The sequence below is a fragment of the Triticum dicoccoides genome, chromosome 1B, assembly GCF_002162155.2.
Source record: "Triticum dicoccoides isolate Atlit2015 ecotype Zavitan chromosome 1B, WEW_v2.0, whole genome shotgun sequence".
NCBI lineage: Eukaryota > Viridiplantae > Streptophyta > Magnoliopsida > Poales > Poaceae > Triticum > Triticum dicoccoides.
In genome coordinates this window covers 403,797,839-403,813,572 of record NC_041381.1, presented here as the reverse complement: position 1 = coordinate 403,813,572, position 15,734 = coordinate 403,797,839, and the positions used below count along the sequence as shown (strand labels likewise).

General features: G+C 49.6%; 1 protein-coding gene across 1 annotated transcript; it reads left to right on the top strand.

Annotated features, from left to right (window-relative positions):
* The first annotated feature begins 5,899 nt into the window (after positions 1-5,899).
* Positions 5,900-10,348, top strand: LOC119305733 (4-coumarate--CoA ligase-like 3). The gene is made up of 6 exons (XM_037582178.1): positions 5,900-7,092; positions 8,064-8,253; positions 8,826-8,962; positions 9,037-9,104; positions 9,204-9,306; positions 9,947-10,348. Exons 1-6 carry the CDS (start codon positions 5,983-5,985, stop codon positions 10,100-10,102), a joined length of 1,764 nt encoding a protein of 587 aa, XP_037438075.1. The 5' UTR covers positions 5,900-5,982; the 3' UTR covers positions 10,103-10,348.
* Positions 10,349-15,734: the final 5,386 nt, after the last annotated feature.

Here is a 15,734-nt window from a genome sequence, read left to right as displayed (position 1 = left end):
AACAATTATAACCCGGTGCTATCAATATTTACCAACCGGATATTGTTGCAATGATAAATCTGCAAGTTCTACATCTTCAAGTTGGCTGAAAATCAGATGAGTATTTCATGACCAATGTTTTTGATTATGAAGTTGGCCTATTGACCCGGATTTTTCAGAAGAAGTGCCTGGATTTTTTGCATTGGCAAAGTTTGAACATGTCTATTAAAGGATATTTGCTATGAGATCATAGACATACACCCAGGAGGGAATGACAAGGACTTAAGGATGATCAGATGCCGGTTCAAGAAAATATTTAACCCGGAGCACAACCTATCAAGTTTGTTCTTGTGTTTATTTTACAGGATCAGTTTAATATGGATAAATCCAAATTAAACTAGGGGCTAATGTCAGGGATATACCCCGCAGTATGACCCGACTGGACGTATGAGCCGGCCGGACTTGGCGTTTTCATTGGTAATCCACCGGAGGATTGGCGACTCACGAGTCTGGCGGCTCACTGGTTCGATGACTCACGAGCCTGGCGACTCATGGATGGCCCTGACGGCGGGTCGGATAGAAGACTGGGCCCAAGGCCCAGAAGGCCGGCTCATGTTATGGTGGGCCGGCTTAAGAGGAAAGCATAAGGAATATTCCCTTACAAAGGAAGCAAGACTAGGACTCCACTTGTAATAGAGTAATCCTAATCCTACTAGGACTAGTCATGTAACCCACCCCTCCAACTTATATAAGAAGGGGCAGTGATAAAGACCGAACCTCGATGGCGAGATCTGATCCGTTGTTGCGGCCTGACCTTTCACGACACTCCACCACCAGCAGTAGCAACCTCTCGCCCGTGCACGTGATGTAAGAGAAATAGAGGGTTTGAACCTTGCGGCTCAGCACGAGAAAACCAATCTCAGCGACGGTACTCACGCGCAAAACAATTTCCTCGCAGAGAAATTGCAACACAAAGGTTTTCTAAAGCTTCCTCCAAAACTTAGAGATTTTTAGACAGCTTCCCCCAAAACTCGATACAGGTATTTACCCTAAAAACACATCATGTTTATTATCAAAATATATCCTAATTTTACAATGGACTCAATGGGCTTTATATAATAGCCGCACCTCTTAACTAACTTGGAAAGCAAGCACTTGATACACGTAATTAAAAACTGACTCAATCTATCTAAGGAAACAAAAAGTACTAGTTTTGATGGATACATCGCCGGCTTCAGTTTTGATGCTGGTGGACCCCATCCAATTTCCTGGAGACATAGTAGACTCCATATATCCCACGTGTGTGCACTTGCCTGATATTCCTTACGTGGCAGGAAAAGAAATAGAACTCTGCCATTTATCTTCTTGACCAATCCCAAAACATCAGGTAATATATTTTCTGTTTTATCTCTAACCAACGACTCCTTTCGTGGATTTGCCTTCACAAGATCTTGATGGAACCACGTACTACCATGGACCCAAGTAGTACTAGAACATGTAGTCTTAGCTGAACCAAAAATAATATTAGTCCATGTGTAAATTGTTCCAACCAATTTTTGTACTTGATGCACTTTTGTATCTTCATGCCCAGTTTGTATCTTCTGTTCGATTGCGCCCAAGTCAGCGTATACTTTCCTAAAGTGGCATGTGTCATTCTTGCATGTGATCAACACCAAAGACTCGACCTCCTTGTTACCTTCACTAAACTGAAATATTTTAGGCTCATGTATATCTGTGATCTGATGCGATACAACATTACATGTGGTCATATCATCCTCTCCTCCTTGCATCAAAAACGTCCTCGGATTTGAGTTGACCTCTTGAGCAATATTTTCTTCACTCGATTGAATAACAACCACAAAAATTTCAGCAACTTGGGCCTTCTTCTTTTCTTCTTCTTCTTGCTCTTTTATCCTCTCCAGATGTTATTTCCTCCAAGAAATAAAACTCTCCTCACCCATTGGCACGAGGCTGCACTTCTTACCCCTCTTGAAGGCATATCTGTGTGTTTTGCAATCGTACGCGACATCATGCTCTTTGTACCATGGCTCACCCAATAACAAGTGACATGAAATCATCGATGCCGGAATCACGTCGCACAAAACCTCGCAAAAATAATTTTCCAACAAAAATGGTACCTTGGTTTGTTGCGTGATAGTGAGCTCTTCATGACCCCAACGGAAACAGTATGGTTGTGGACGTGGTGTCATTGGTAGATTCAGCTTCTCCACCATCTCGATGCTTGCGCTGTTGATCGAATTCATGTGATCGATCGTCATGGCACATGATCTCTCTCTCACCACCACACGGGTGTGAAATAGCCCAGTCCAATGGCCTTCCTCTTCCAACTGAAATCCATAGCTTAACTTACTGAATAACGATGCGCTCGCCATCTTCTTCATAGTGTCGTGAACAACCTGATGCTCTGAATACCACCTGATAAAGACCGGACCTCGATGGCGAGATCTGATCCGTTGTTGCGGCCTAGCCTTTCACGACACTCCACCACCAGCAATAGCAACCTCTCGCCCGCGCACGCGATGTACGCGAAATAGAACTTGCGGCTCGTCACGAGAAAACCAATCTCGACAACGATACTCACGCGCAAAACAATTTCCTCGCAGAGAAATCGCAACACAAAGGTTTTCTAAAGCTTCCTCAAAACTTAGGGATTTTTAGACAGCTTCCCCCAAAACTCGATACGGGTATTTACCCTAAAATACATCGTGTTTATTATCAAAATATAACCTAATTTTACAATGGACTCAATGGGCTTTATATAATAACCGCACCTCTTAACTAACTTGGAAAGCAAGCACTTGATACACGTAATTAAAAACCGACTCGATCTATATAAGGAAACAAAAAGTACTAGTTTTGATGGATGGATGCATCGCTGGCTTCGGTTTTGGTGCTGGTGGACCCCATCCAATTTCCGGACATAGTAGACTCCATATATTCCACGTATGTGCACTTGCCTGATATTCCTTACATGGCAGGAAAAGAAATAGAACCCTGTCATTTATCTTCTTGACCGATCCCCAAACATCAGGTAATATATTTTCTATTTTATGTCTGACCAACGACTCCTTTCGTGGATTTGCCTTCACAAGATCTTGATGGAACCACGTACTGCCATGGATCCAACTAGTACTAGAACATGTAGTCTTAGCTGAACCAAAAATAATATTAGTCCATATGTAAATTGTTCCAACCAATTTTTGTACCTGATGCACTTTTGTATCTTCATGCCCAGTTTGTATCTTCTGTTCGATTATGCCCAACTCAGCGTATACTTTCCTAAAGTGGCATGTGTCATTCTTGCATGTAATCAACACCAAAGACTCGACCTCCTTGTTACCTTCACTAAACTGAAATATTTTAGGCTGATGTATATCTGTGATTTGATGCGATACAACATTACATGTGGTCGTATCAGGTAGGGCACCCCAAGAGGGGAAGAAAAAGAATCGTTAAGGCTAGACACAACTAGAGGAAAGCCAGATTTACGGCGTCTCCCTCATGAGCATAATGAGACCTAGCCACAGACAGCATGTAGGGCTATTACCGGATGATGTTTCCCGAGGCCCTAAGCTGTCTAAATCTTTGTCTTGTGTGTTGCGTCTCTCGTCCCGATCAACCCCTCTCAAGCTACCACATAGATGCGTTGGCCTCACGACTAAGTCCTCACACTAGGACATCTGCCGTGACGTTTCCACGACACTCTCCTTTCCCCTTTCCACCTCCGTAAGAAGGAAAAAAGAGGGGAGGTCGAATCCTACTAGGACTCCCCCCTCCCTTGGCGCGCCCCTGCTGGCCGGCCTCCTCCTCCCTCCTTTATATACGGGGGCAGGGGGGCACCCCAAAGACACAACATTGTCTTAGCCGTGTGCGGTGCCCCCCTTCCACCGTTTACTCCTCCGATAGTATCATCATAGTGCTTAGGAGAAGCCCTTCGTGGATCACATCATCATCACCGTAATCACGCCGTCGTGCTGACGAAACTCTCCCTCGACCCTCTACTGGATCAAGAGTTCGAGGGACGTCATCGAGTTGAATGTGTGCTGAACTCGGAGGTGCCGTACATTCGGTGCTAGATCGGTTGGATCCTGAAGACGTTCGACTACATCAACCGAGTTAACATAACGCTTCCGCTTTTGATCTACGAGTGTACGTGGACACACTCTCCTCCTCTCATTGCAATGCATCTCCTAGATAGATCTTGTGTGATCGTAAGAAATTTTTGAAATTGCATGCTACGTTCCTCAACAGTTGTTGTGTATGGGAGTAAAGAGGACTTGATACTTAATGCTATGATTGAGTTTTACCTTAATGATCTTAGGTATTTACGAATGCTTGCTAGAGTTCCAATAATAAGTGCATATGATCCAAGTAGAGAAAGTATGTTAGCTCATGCCTCTCCCTCATATAAAATTGCAATAATGATTACCGGTCTAGTTATTGATTGCCTAGGGACAAATAACTTTCTTGTGACAAAAAGCTCTCTACTAAAACTAATTAATCATTTCTTCATCTAAACAGTCCCTACCTTTTATTTACGTGTTCTTTATTGTCTTGCAAACCTACCCCTTTACACCTACAAACTACTCTAGTTTCATACTTGTTCTAGATAAAGCGACGTTAAGTGTGCGCAGAGTTGTGTCGGTGGTCGATAGAACTTGAGGGAATATTTGTTCTACCTTTAGCTCCTCGTTGGGTTCGACACTACTACATATCGAGAAAGACTACAATTGATCCCATATACTTGTGGGTTATCAAGACCTCGCCTACTAGAAGCACACGGTTCGATCTGCCCCAGGCCCTGACCTGGCCCACCCGAGCACAAACCATATATCTGAACCTGCTGCCGGCACACATCTAGGAGAAGGAGGTCGCCACCGCCCCCTCGCAGCATGTAGACCCAAACACTGATCTGACCCAAGAGGAGGGAAGGCGCCACAACCGCCCCGCGCGGCAAGAATGGCCATGAGAGACACGTCGCACAGGCACCACCTGCCCGCCCCACCGCTCCAACCCGCTGCCGCGCCCGAGGACCCGCCCACGGTCAGAGACCCGCCGCTGGAGGCAGCCACCACCGTCGGGAGACAGAGCAGCAGCCATCGGCCCTTGCCGCCACAACACCTGCCGCCTGTCGACCAGATCTGGCCGTCGTGCCCAGGCACGCTCTGCCCGCCATGCAGCCCATCGCGATGCAGTCTTCCCGGTCTGCCGCCACTGCAGGGCACCGCCTTCACACAGGAGTGACGTCACGCCATGGTGCCAACACCAGCACTGCGCTCGACCATGGAGAGACCAGACATCGAAGCCCCCACACGCGCGAGGACGCTAAAGCCCCGTTGGAGTCGGTGTTGAACGGGCTTTGCCCAGCCGCGCCCCCTAGCGGTGGTGAGGGGAGGAGGGGGAGACCGACAGCGGGATCTGGGGTCGCCCTCCCGTTGCCTCGCGGGCGCGATGAGGGAGAGGAAGGGCGTTACCCTAGCAAACTTCCCATAGAGACAATGTAAGCCAATGTTTGAAGCAGGCGGTGTATGGAAAGGGTGAGCTCAGAGGTGACGTGATCAAGCCACACATTGGTGACACGCCTTTTAGGACGAGACGTGGTTAAAGATGGCATTAGCATTTTCTTTCTTTAATGTCCGAATTTGTCCAAACATGTAAAGCTATTCAGTGCATGCCCGAATTTGTCCAAACATGTAAAGCTATTCAGTGCATGCCTGTCAAGCCACGAGCATCCACAGTTTACTACTGTTTTTTTTTCTAAAAAAGGATTGGCCAAAACGTGCTTCTCCTGATGAGATAGACGGCCGTTTGCATGAACCAATCAAGCAAAGACGAACCACATGAAGCGAAACGTGAAGGCTGGGGACAGGGCAAGAGCCGAGCAGAGCAGGCATCGGTGGATCAACGGAAGGAAGAAGGCACCAGTCATGCGAATCCGCTGCTTCACCAGCTATATTAACCGTCTCCCGAAAGCAAAGACGAATGGATCTTAACTTCAGTAGTACAGCAAGATCAGCAGCATTAGCAGCAGCAGCAGCAGCAATGCAGGACGCCGCGCACGACCCCAGCGCCGCCACCTTCTACTCCACCGCCGCCGGCCTCTACGCCAGCACCCACCCGCCCGTCCCGCTCCCCTCCGACCCCGGTCTCTCCCTCGTCCCGCATATCTTCTCCCGCCTCCCCCTCGGCCCGCCGCCGCATTCCCCGCCGTGCCTCCTCGACGCCGCCACCGCCGCCTCCCTCTCGCGCGCCGACCTCCGCCGCCTCGTCTCCTCCCTCGCGCACGGCCTCCGCCGAGCCCACAACATCCGCGCCGGCGCCGTCGTGCTCCTCGTCCTCCCCAACTCCGTCGCCTTCCCCGTCGCCTTCCTCGCCGTCCTCGCCGTCGGTGGCGTCGCCACCACCATGAACCCCTCCAGCTCCCGCGCCGAGATCGCCGACCGCCTCCGGGACACCGCCCCGTCCCTCGTGCTCACGTCGCCCGAGAACGCCGAGAAGCTCCCGCGCTCCGCCGCCCCGGTCGTCCTCGTGCCGGAGACATTCCATCGTACGCCCTCGGCGGGCCACGAGTTCGCGCCCTTCCGCGCGCTGCTCGATTCCGACGCCGACGACTTCCCGTCGGCGGAGGTTGGCCAGGAGGACGCCGCCGCCGTCCTCTACTCCTCGGGGACCAGCGGACGGAGCAAGGGCGTCGTGCTCACGCATCGCAACCTCATAGCCATGGTCGAGCTCTTCGTGCGCTTCGAGGCGTCGCAGTACGCGCGACCTGCTTGTGACAATGTCTACCTGGCCGCGCTGCCCATGTTCCACGTCTACGGCCTCTCCCTCTTCGCCGCGGGCCTCCTCTCGCTCGGCTCCACCGTGGTGATCATGAGGAGGTTCGACGTCGGCGAGGCCGTCAGGGCCATCCACAGGTACAAGGTCACGCACTTGCCGCTAGTGCCGCCCATCATGGCGGCGCTGCTGAGGGCCAAGTCCACAGGCGCCTCGTCATTGGACTCCTTGGTGCGGGTCTCCAGCGGTGCAGCTCCACTCAGCGGCAAACTCGTTCAAGACTTTATCAAGGCTTTCCCACACGTCGATTTCATTCAGGTAAGCCTACCAAATTTCAATCGTTTGTAGTATTCTGAGAAACATAGGTTGGTGAAGGCAAACAATTGTTGTAGTCCAGGTGTCCATGACAAAATGCTAGTTGCCTCGTAACGCATACACTGGAGCGTTTGTCCCATCTACGAAGACTACTTACTATACGCGTTTTCGAGTTGCATATTCTGAGTATAAAGTAATGGTATTGTTACGTGGCGAACGTCAACTGGGAAGGAATAACAGTATTGTTACGTGGCGAACGTCAGTTTGGAAGGGGTGACATGCAAACGTTTTTTATGACAAGTTTGCGTGGTGGGAGATGGCAAATTCTCCCCTTTTGCAGCAAACTTTTCTTCTTTCCAGAAGTTATGTTTCTGAAGAAATTGCCATCCTCCCACTACGTAAATTGCTAGTCAAAATGTTCGCAATTGCCACCCCTTCCCAGCTGACGTTCGCCAGATAAGAGGGTAATAAAATAATGTAGTGATAATATTTAATCATATGCCTTGTTGCTGATATGTGATGAATAATACTCAAGTCTATTACATAGGTATATCCATTCATGTATGTTGGTCCTTTTGTTTTATCACCTTAAAGTTCAGCCTACCAATTTTCTGCAGATGAAGATGCAGTTGATTTGACTTTGCAAACATTACAGACATGTATGTGCATATTTTAGATGGGATAACCAAGTAGGGATTTACTAGTTTAAAACGAACTTTCTAAACAATTAATACTTCTGCAATCAAGCAGTGAAACTATTACTGCAGTTCCAGTTCCAGTTCGTTTGCAGTATTCTGAGTAAACTGCTATTTTTTATGCAATTTGAACACTGAAAGTTAGCAGTGTGATTCGAAGTTACCCATTCCAATTGCCTGCAATATTCCGAGTAAATAGTTGCAATGTAATCACTGAAATAGACTGCTCCAGTTCCAACTGCTTGTAATATTCTGAGTAAATGTTTACACTTTGAACAGGGCTATGGCATGACAGAATCTACTGCTGTGGGAACTCGTGGTTTCAATACCTCGAAGCACAAGAAGTATGCATCTGTAGGTCTTTTAGCCCCAAACATGCATGCCAAAATTGTTGATCTGGAGACTGGCTTATGTTTACCTCCTGGCTCTTGTGGGGAGTTATGGCTCCATGGGCCAGCTATAATGAAAGGTAACATTTCATGAGCCCAACTCAGCCACTGCAACGAAAACACACACCTTGAATTTTGGCATTTGTAGTCTGATGCAAACCAATGTCTAGTTAAAAAGATCACTTCAAGTGACTTGAGTATTCCTTAAAAACAAATTGACTTGCCTTTACTTAACTCACTGCTGAGGTGGTTATTGAAGACCCTATGAAGACTTGACATATGCATTGTCTCTGCATTTTCTGCCATTCTTTTTCAGCTCACTTAGAAAATAAGATCATTCTTTGTGCTTAACATGATTTTTTCGTCCTCTTAATGGTTATTTTTATACAACTCCCTTGTGTCTATGATATGGGTACTCCTTATCATTGTAATGCTTAAGTATCTAATTATGCTACAAAAGAATTGATTTATACTGGCTTTACTATGCTATGTGATTATTTTTCTCTTTAGAAACGTAAACAGAATCAGCTCTCTGGTCTAGTCTTTAACAATATGGGCTGCGCCGCGGCTGCTACCATTCAGCCTGAATTACCTATACTGTATCCAATATTTTCTCATTTATATTAGGGTCCTCGAAAAATTCTTTTCACAGGTTACTTGAATGATGAGATGTCATGCACGAGAACGGATGGCTGGTTGCAGACTGGTGACCTTGCTTACTTTGATTCAGATGGGTACTTGTACATAGTGGGCCGTTTGAAAGACACTATCAAGTACAAAGGATTTCAGGTATGCCTTCATGTAGCACCATCCTTGTGTGCAAGAAATTATTGGTTATAACAAATTACCACTCTGAATATCAGATAGCTCCAGCTGACCTTGAAGCAGTTTTGGTCCAGCACCCTGAAATTGTTGATGTTGCTGTGACGTCGTAAGTTCTAAAACCGTTAGATAAGTATTACGTTGGTTGAACTTATCTGTCGGCATGGAACTGAACCTTTTTCTTTTGCTTTTCTCGACTTGCATATAGTGCTGAAGATGAAGAAGCTGGAGAGATACCAGTAGCTTTCGTGGTGAGGAGATCTGGAAGCCGTCTAACCCGTGTGCAAGTGATGGAGTATGTGGCCAAGCAGGTAAAAAGATGCTTCGACATTGCACAGCACAGCACATCACCACTCTTCTGCTTCCTTCCTTGAAACCGACGTGTCATAATAACAGTAGTATGACGCATCCTTTTAATCATAAAATTTCCAGTCCAATCGAACATGACAAACATTCTAAGGAATCCTGAGATATCAGTGGTTGTCAAGACAGTTTCCATGAGTGATTGCTGTGCATGCTCCCCACCTGTTCTGACTCGCTGTACGGATGGAAACGCATACTCACTAACATGAGGTCAGGTTGTTTGGCACACATGCCATTCTATACTCCCAAGCTAGTGGCGTATACTAGGTCAGGCTGGCATGCACTCCTCCCCCATCTCTTTGTCGACTCACCAATGGAACCCATGATCCGTTCAAGAGTGATGCGCGGTGCTGGACAAAATACAGGAGCTCGGCTGTTCCTGAGCGACCTTGTCTGGCAGGAAGAGAGACGTTCAAGGAAAGATTGCGGCAGGAATTTCTTGTTTCTTCTTGACCATGTCCAAGTAGTGAGATAGGACTAGTGGTTTATTACACCGAAAATTTAATCACTTGCGATTCTGTAGACAGTAAAAGATTTTCCTTTTTCTTTTGCTGAAGCTGCGAATTGATCTGATGATGGTGGGTGCAGGTGTCCCCGTACAAGAAAGTTCGCAAGGTGATATTCGTGGAGGCAATACCCAAGTCAGCTGCTGGCAAGGTTCTTAGAAGGCTTCTCAAGGACTCTCTGCGCCTTGATGCTGCTGCTTCCCGTTCAGATCACACCAAACCCAGTTCAAGACTGTAAACGGAGTCGAGCAGCTTCCATCGAAATGGATGAAATACATGTTTTAGCTGCTGTATGTCTTTTTGTGTGTGATATGTTGGTTCACCAGGGATTGGGATTGCTCGTGATCGCATACTAGCAGTACCATACCATGCTCCCATAGGATGTGTGTGAGTCCGTCAATGGAATACATGTCATTCGTCAGGAAAGACTGTTGATTGGAACACCATTTCGTATCCAAGCTGAAAGCTTTTGTCATGAACTTTAGTGATCAGAATCAGCAGCGACGAACTTGGGTCATCACCTTGTTGAAGGTGCCGTCTACTGGTCTTTATTGGCTGGTATCACCAAACAGGATGAAAATCCTTGCCTAGGCCTTCTTCGGTCAGACATGGTGACAGTGGCGCACGGGCGTTTATTCCTTGTTGAAAGCCTTGTTGCGGAGAGGTCAATTTAGTCATAGGAGTTTTTTTTTCATATCTCAATTGATTCTTGTTTTTTAGGGGGTTGATTGATTCTTGTGATGGATGTGTGGTTCTTCTGGAGGCAGCAACGTGGAGCTGCTAAAATGGAACTCGAGTGGTTTCATTGTATAATATAGCAACAAAATGAGAACTCTCGAAGAGGGAATATGCGGCCATTGGATGGAATGTGCTGCTGGCATTGTGATGCATTTGTTTTGCATTAGTAGATTGACATGTTCAGCTAATTAATTCAATGCCAACCAACCAACGAACTGCGTGTATCCATACACCTTGCCTGCTTAATTAGGCAGGCATCTGTGACGATCGGTTCTTCATATCTTCTGGAGAGAACGTGAATATGTAAACAGTAAATTTCACTTTGTGCATCTGAAAATGACACAAGTGGCAAGCAATTACTCATTTAAAGATATACTGAATTGCCATGACGTAGCAATTGAACGTTTCTTATGAAACTAACTGTAGAATATGTGAATTGCACGATGTATTGCTCTTCGTGCATAGGCACATATATATGAGTACAAAGGAGGGCCACGGACCTCAACTATACAGGGACTAGAAGGCGGACCCAATACACAGTATACACAGATCATATATACTCAACATCCCCCCGCAGTCGAAGCGGCACCACGGCTGACGCAAAGACTGGACCGGAACTCCTCAAATGACGCCGTAGGCAGGCCCTTGGTCATGATATCGGCAAGTTGTTGGGAAGTAGGGACGTGTAAAACACGAATATGGCCAAGGGCCACCTGTTCCCGAACAAAATGAATATCCAACTCAATATGCTTGGTCCGTCGATGATGCACCGGGTTAGCGGAGAGGTAGACCGCCGAAACGTTGGCCACCGTGGCACGGTCAACAGGGCAAGAGAGCTCCTGAAGCCACCGTGGCACGGTCAACAGGGCAAGAGAGCTCCTGAAGCAGCTGGCGAAGCCACGAACACTCGGCGACGGCGTTGGCCACCGCACGATACTCAGCTTCAGCACTGGAACGAGAGACTGTAGGCTGCCGTTTGGACGACCACGAGATAAGTGAGGGTCCAAGGTAGACACAATACCTCGAAGTGGAGCGACGATGTCAGGGCAGCCCGTCCAGTCTGCATCGGAGTAGGCGGTGAGGGCGGTGTCAGCGGAGGCGTGAAGCGTGACGCCAAGGTCCATAATGCCACAGATATAGCGGAGAACCCGCTTGACGGCAGCCCAGTGAACGTCTCGAGGAGCATGCATATGAAGACACACCTGCTGCACGACATACTGTATCTCTGGCCGAGTCAGAGTGAGGTACTGGAGAGCACCAATGATAGAACGATAGAAAGCAGCATCCGAAGCAGGAGAACCATCCGTGGCAGAAAGCTTGGCCTTCGTATCAACAGGCGTAGCGGCGGGCTTGCAGTTAAGCATGCCGGCGCTCTCAAGGAGCTCGTGAGCGTACTTCCGCTGATGAAGGAAGAAGCCATCCGTACGGCGCAACACCTCGACACCGAGGAAGTAGTGCAAAGGACCCAAGTCCTTGATGGCGAACTCAGCGCGAAGACGAGCCGTGAGCTGACTGAGGAGACCAGTCGTACATGCCGTCAGGATGATGTCGTCGACATAGAGCAGCAAGTAGGCCGTGTCAGAGCCCCGATGATAGACGAAGAGCGAGGCGTCCGAGCGGGTAGAGCGGAACCCAAGCTGGTGAAGAAATGCCGCGATGCGCTAGTACCAAGCGCGCGGCGCCTGCTTGAGTCCGTACAAGGACCGCGAAAGCAGGCACACGTGGTCGGGAAGTGCCGGGTCAACAAACCCGGTGGGCTGCTGGCAGAAGACCTGCTCCTCGAGGTGACCATGGAGGAAGGCGTTGGAGACGTCCATCTGGTGCACCAGCCAAGCACGGAAGACCGCAAGGTGGAGAACCGTGCGTATCGTACCGGGCTTGACGACCGGAGCGAAGGTGCCGGTGAAGTCGATGCCAGCACGCTGTCGGAAGCCACGAACGACCCATCACGCTTTATAGCGATCAAGGGTACCATCATGACGGAGCTTGTGTTTAAATACCCACTTCCCGGTAATCACGTTGGCGTGCCGGGGACGGGGAACAAGCTGTCACGTCCGATTGCGCAGCAGTGCGTCAAACTCCTCTTGCATCGCAGCCATCCAGAGCGGGTCAAGAAGAGCGGCTCGAACGGAGGACGGCAAAGACGACGGCTCAGAGATGGATGCCGGATGGACGTAGTCATCCGAGGCGTAACACGAGCTTGGGTGAAAAACGCCCGTACGGGCATGGGTGACCGGACCGGCCACGGGGGACGGGAGGGGCACTGGTGGCACCGAGGGGGCCGCGGGTGCCGAGGGGACCGCCGGCATCGGGGGGCCGCGGGCGCCATCGCCGGGGGGCACGCCTCAAACCCAGGGGGCGGGCCAAGAGAGGCGCGCGAGCCCCCTGTGAGAGGCGTCAAGGAGCCCGCGTCACCGGTGGCGGGAGGAACAGCCGGGGGTACCTGGTGAAACGGAAACACATGCTCATCAAAGTAAACATGCTGGGAAGTGAACACATGGTGGGAGACGGGATCGTAGCACTGATATCCCTTGGAGGTAGTGGGGTAGCCGATGAAGATGCAAGCAACAGAACAAGATGCGAGCTTGTGAGGAGCGGAGTCGGTAGTGCTAGGATAGCAAAGGCACCCGAATATACGCAAACCATCATAAGAGGGTGGCGTACCGAACACGAGGTGATGAGGTGCAAATTTCCACCGTGGTCGGCAAGGTCGAATGTTAAGGAGAAGGGATGCAGTAGCAAGCGCGTCCGGCCAGAAGCGTGGCGACACGTTAGCATGAAACAGGAGCGTGCGAACACAGTCGTTCAGAGTGCGAAGGACGCGTTCGGCTCGACCGTTCTGCTGGAAAGTGTACGGGCATGTGAGGCGGAAAACTGTGCCATGATGCGACAAAAAGATGCGGAAGGCGAGGTTGTCGAACTCTTTTCCATTGTCCGTCTGAAACGCAAGGATGGGACGCCCAAACTGTGTGCGGACATAGGAGTAAATTAAAAGCCGTCAAGGTGGAGAGCGCATCTGACTTTCTACGCAAAGGAAAAGTCCACACGTAATGAGAATAATCATTAAGAATGACTAGATAATATAAATAGCCCGAATTACTAGAAACTGGAGAGGTCCACATCGCTATGAATCAACTGAAAAGGAAAAGAAGCAATGGTGGTGGAATTATTAAACGGCAGATGAACATGTTTGCCGACTCGACAAGCATGACAAGTGTGATCCTCAATCTTAGTGAAACTGAAACTGAAACTCTTAAGAATATGACGAAGTGTGACGGGGTTGGGATGACCCAAGCGAGCATGCCAGAAATCGACGCCAACAGAGAGAGCCACCAGTGCGGCGGTGGTGGAAGAAGACGGATGCACCGGATAAAGCTCGTCGGGGCTGTCACAGCGGTGGAGTACCATCCTGGTTCGAGCGTCCTTGACACAAAAACCAATGCCGTCAAATTCAACAGTAACAGAATTTTCACGAGTGAAACATTTAACAGAAACAAGGTTCTTAATAAGATCAGGAGACACAAGTATGTTAGACAAGGATAAAGGTGTGGAAATAGAAGGAAAAGAAGTGTGCCCAACATGTGTGATAGGAAGTGTGGAACCATCACCGACAATGATGCGGCGGTGGGTGAAGACAGAAGTGAAAGAGGCAAGGTTACCAGGATGAGCAAACATGTGAGCCGTAGCACCAGTGTCCATGTACCAAGCAGCATCGCCAGTGTAGTTGTTCGGCGTAGAAGCGGCACGTAGCGCGGTGTCCCAGGGCGCCGGCGACAGGGCCGGCAAGGAGGACGGAGACGCCACGGAGAAACCGTAGCCGCTTCTCAGTTGCGACGGTGGGTACTCTCCATACAGCTGCGGAGCCGCGGAGTACGCATGATGCGCGGGCGAACGCGGCACGGGAAGCGTCGGTGCAGGAACGACACCAGTCCATGGCTGCTGCAGGTGCTGGACGCCATCTGGCTGCTGCCCAGCGGGCAAGTGCTGGCCCGCTGACAACCCCCACCAGTACCCGGTAGACCCATACACGGACGGAGCCCCATATGTTCCATATGTAGGATACCCGTACGTGGGAACGTATTGAGGCGGCACCGGCCGTGGAGCGACGACGGACTAGCAGGAAAGCGCCGACGGTAGCGGGGCTGCACCGTAGGACACAGGCGACAGAGCTGTGCCATAGGGCCCGTAACGGGACTGGCCAGAGTGCGCCAGCGGCGGCGGGGCCGCACTGTAGGACGTCGGCGATAGAGCCGCGTCAGAGGAAAACATCGGCACGATGGCAGAGGCGTCGACTGACGGGCCGGACGCGAAAGACGTGATAGACGACATGGCCCCGACGGGAGCAGCAGCTTCGGGTGCAACGGCGGCTGGCGAGGCGCTGGCGGACAGGGAGCTGGATGGATTTGATTTTTTGTCCAAAAGGACCCCCTGGCCAACAGAATTGCCAAAAAAGACCACATGTCAAAAACATTGTCAAAAAGGACCCCCTCGCTAGTGGCGGCAGGCGCGGCAGGCGACACGTGGCGCCTGCCGCCGTGCCAGGAGGCGGCGGGCCCGGCCGCCACCGCAGGAGGCGGCCACCCCTTGCGAACGGATTATCGGCAGTGCTTCGCGCCGCGACGGAACGGGGCTGGCTAGGTGGGCCCGGCCGCCACCGGGTGAGGCGGCCTCCCCTGGCGCGGTCGGTGCCTGGCCGACAGGCCCTGCTGAGAGCGGGCCCCGCCAGTGGGCCTCGCCGCCACTGGGTGAGGCGGTGTGACGTCCGGATAATCAAGCTACAGTAGTCCTCTACTAATGATGACACATCACCTCTGTCACTGTAATTAATCTCGGGTTGATTCGAAACCGTTTTGAATTTAAATCCTAAATCAATCAAACGACAAAAGTTTTCAAAATATTAAACTAAAATGTTCGGGCTGTGCCAAAAATGGCATAGGTAATTATAGTATAGAAAACACATTTTTATAAAATAACTAAAAGCACTAAACTAAATAAAACAGTGGCTTAAACGAATAATTAAAGGCATTTTATAAATATTAAAACATTAAACTATTTTATTAGGTATGAGAAATTCATGTGGCAATAGAGTACTTATAAATACTAATTTAGGGGCTAGTGTTATATTTAATAAA

Excerpts from the sequence above, each read along its gene's own strand:
- LOC119305733 (XM_037582178.1), top strand. The coding sequence starts at position 5,983 with ATGGATCTTAACTTCAGTAGTACAGCAAGATCAGCAGCATTAGCAGCA. Across the intron at positions 7,093-8,063 it reads CACACGTCGATTTCATTCAG|GGCTATGGCATGACAGAATC; the intron begins GTAAGCCTACCA and ends CACTTTGAACAG. Across the intron at positions 8,254-8,825 it reads TGGGCCAGCTATAATGAAAG|GTTACTTGAATGATGAGATG; the intron begins GTAACATTTCAT and ends TTCTTTTCACAG.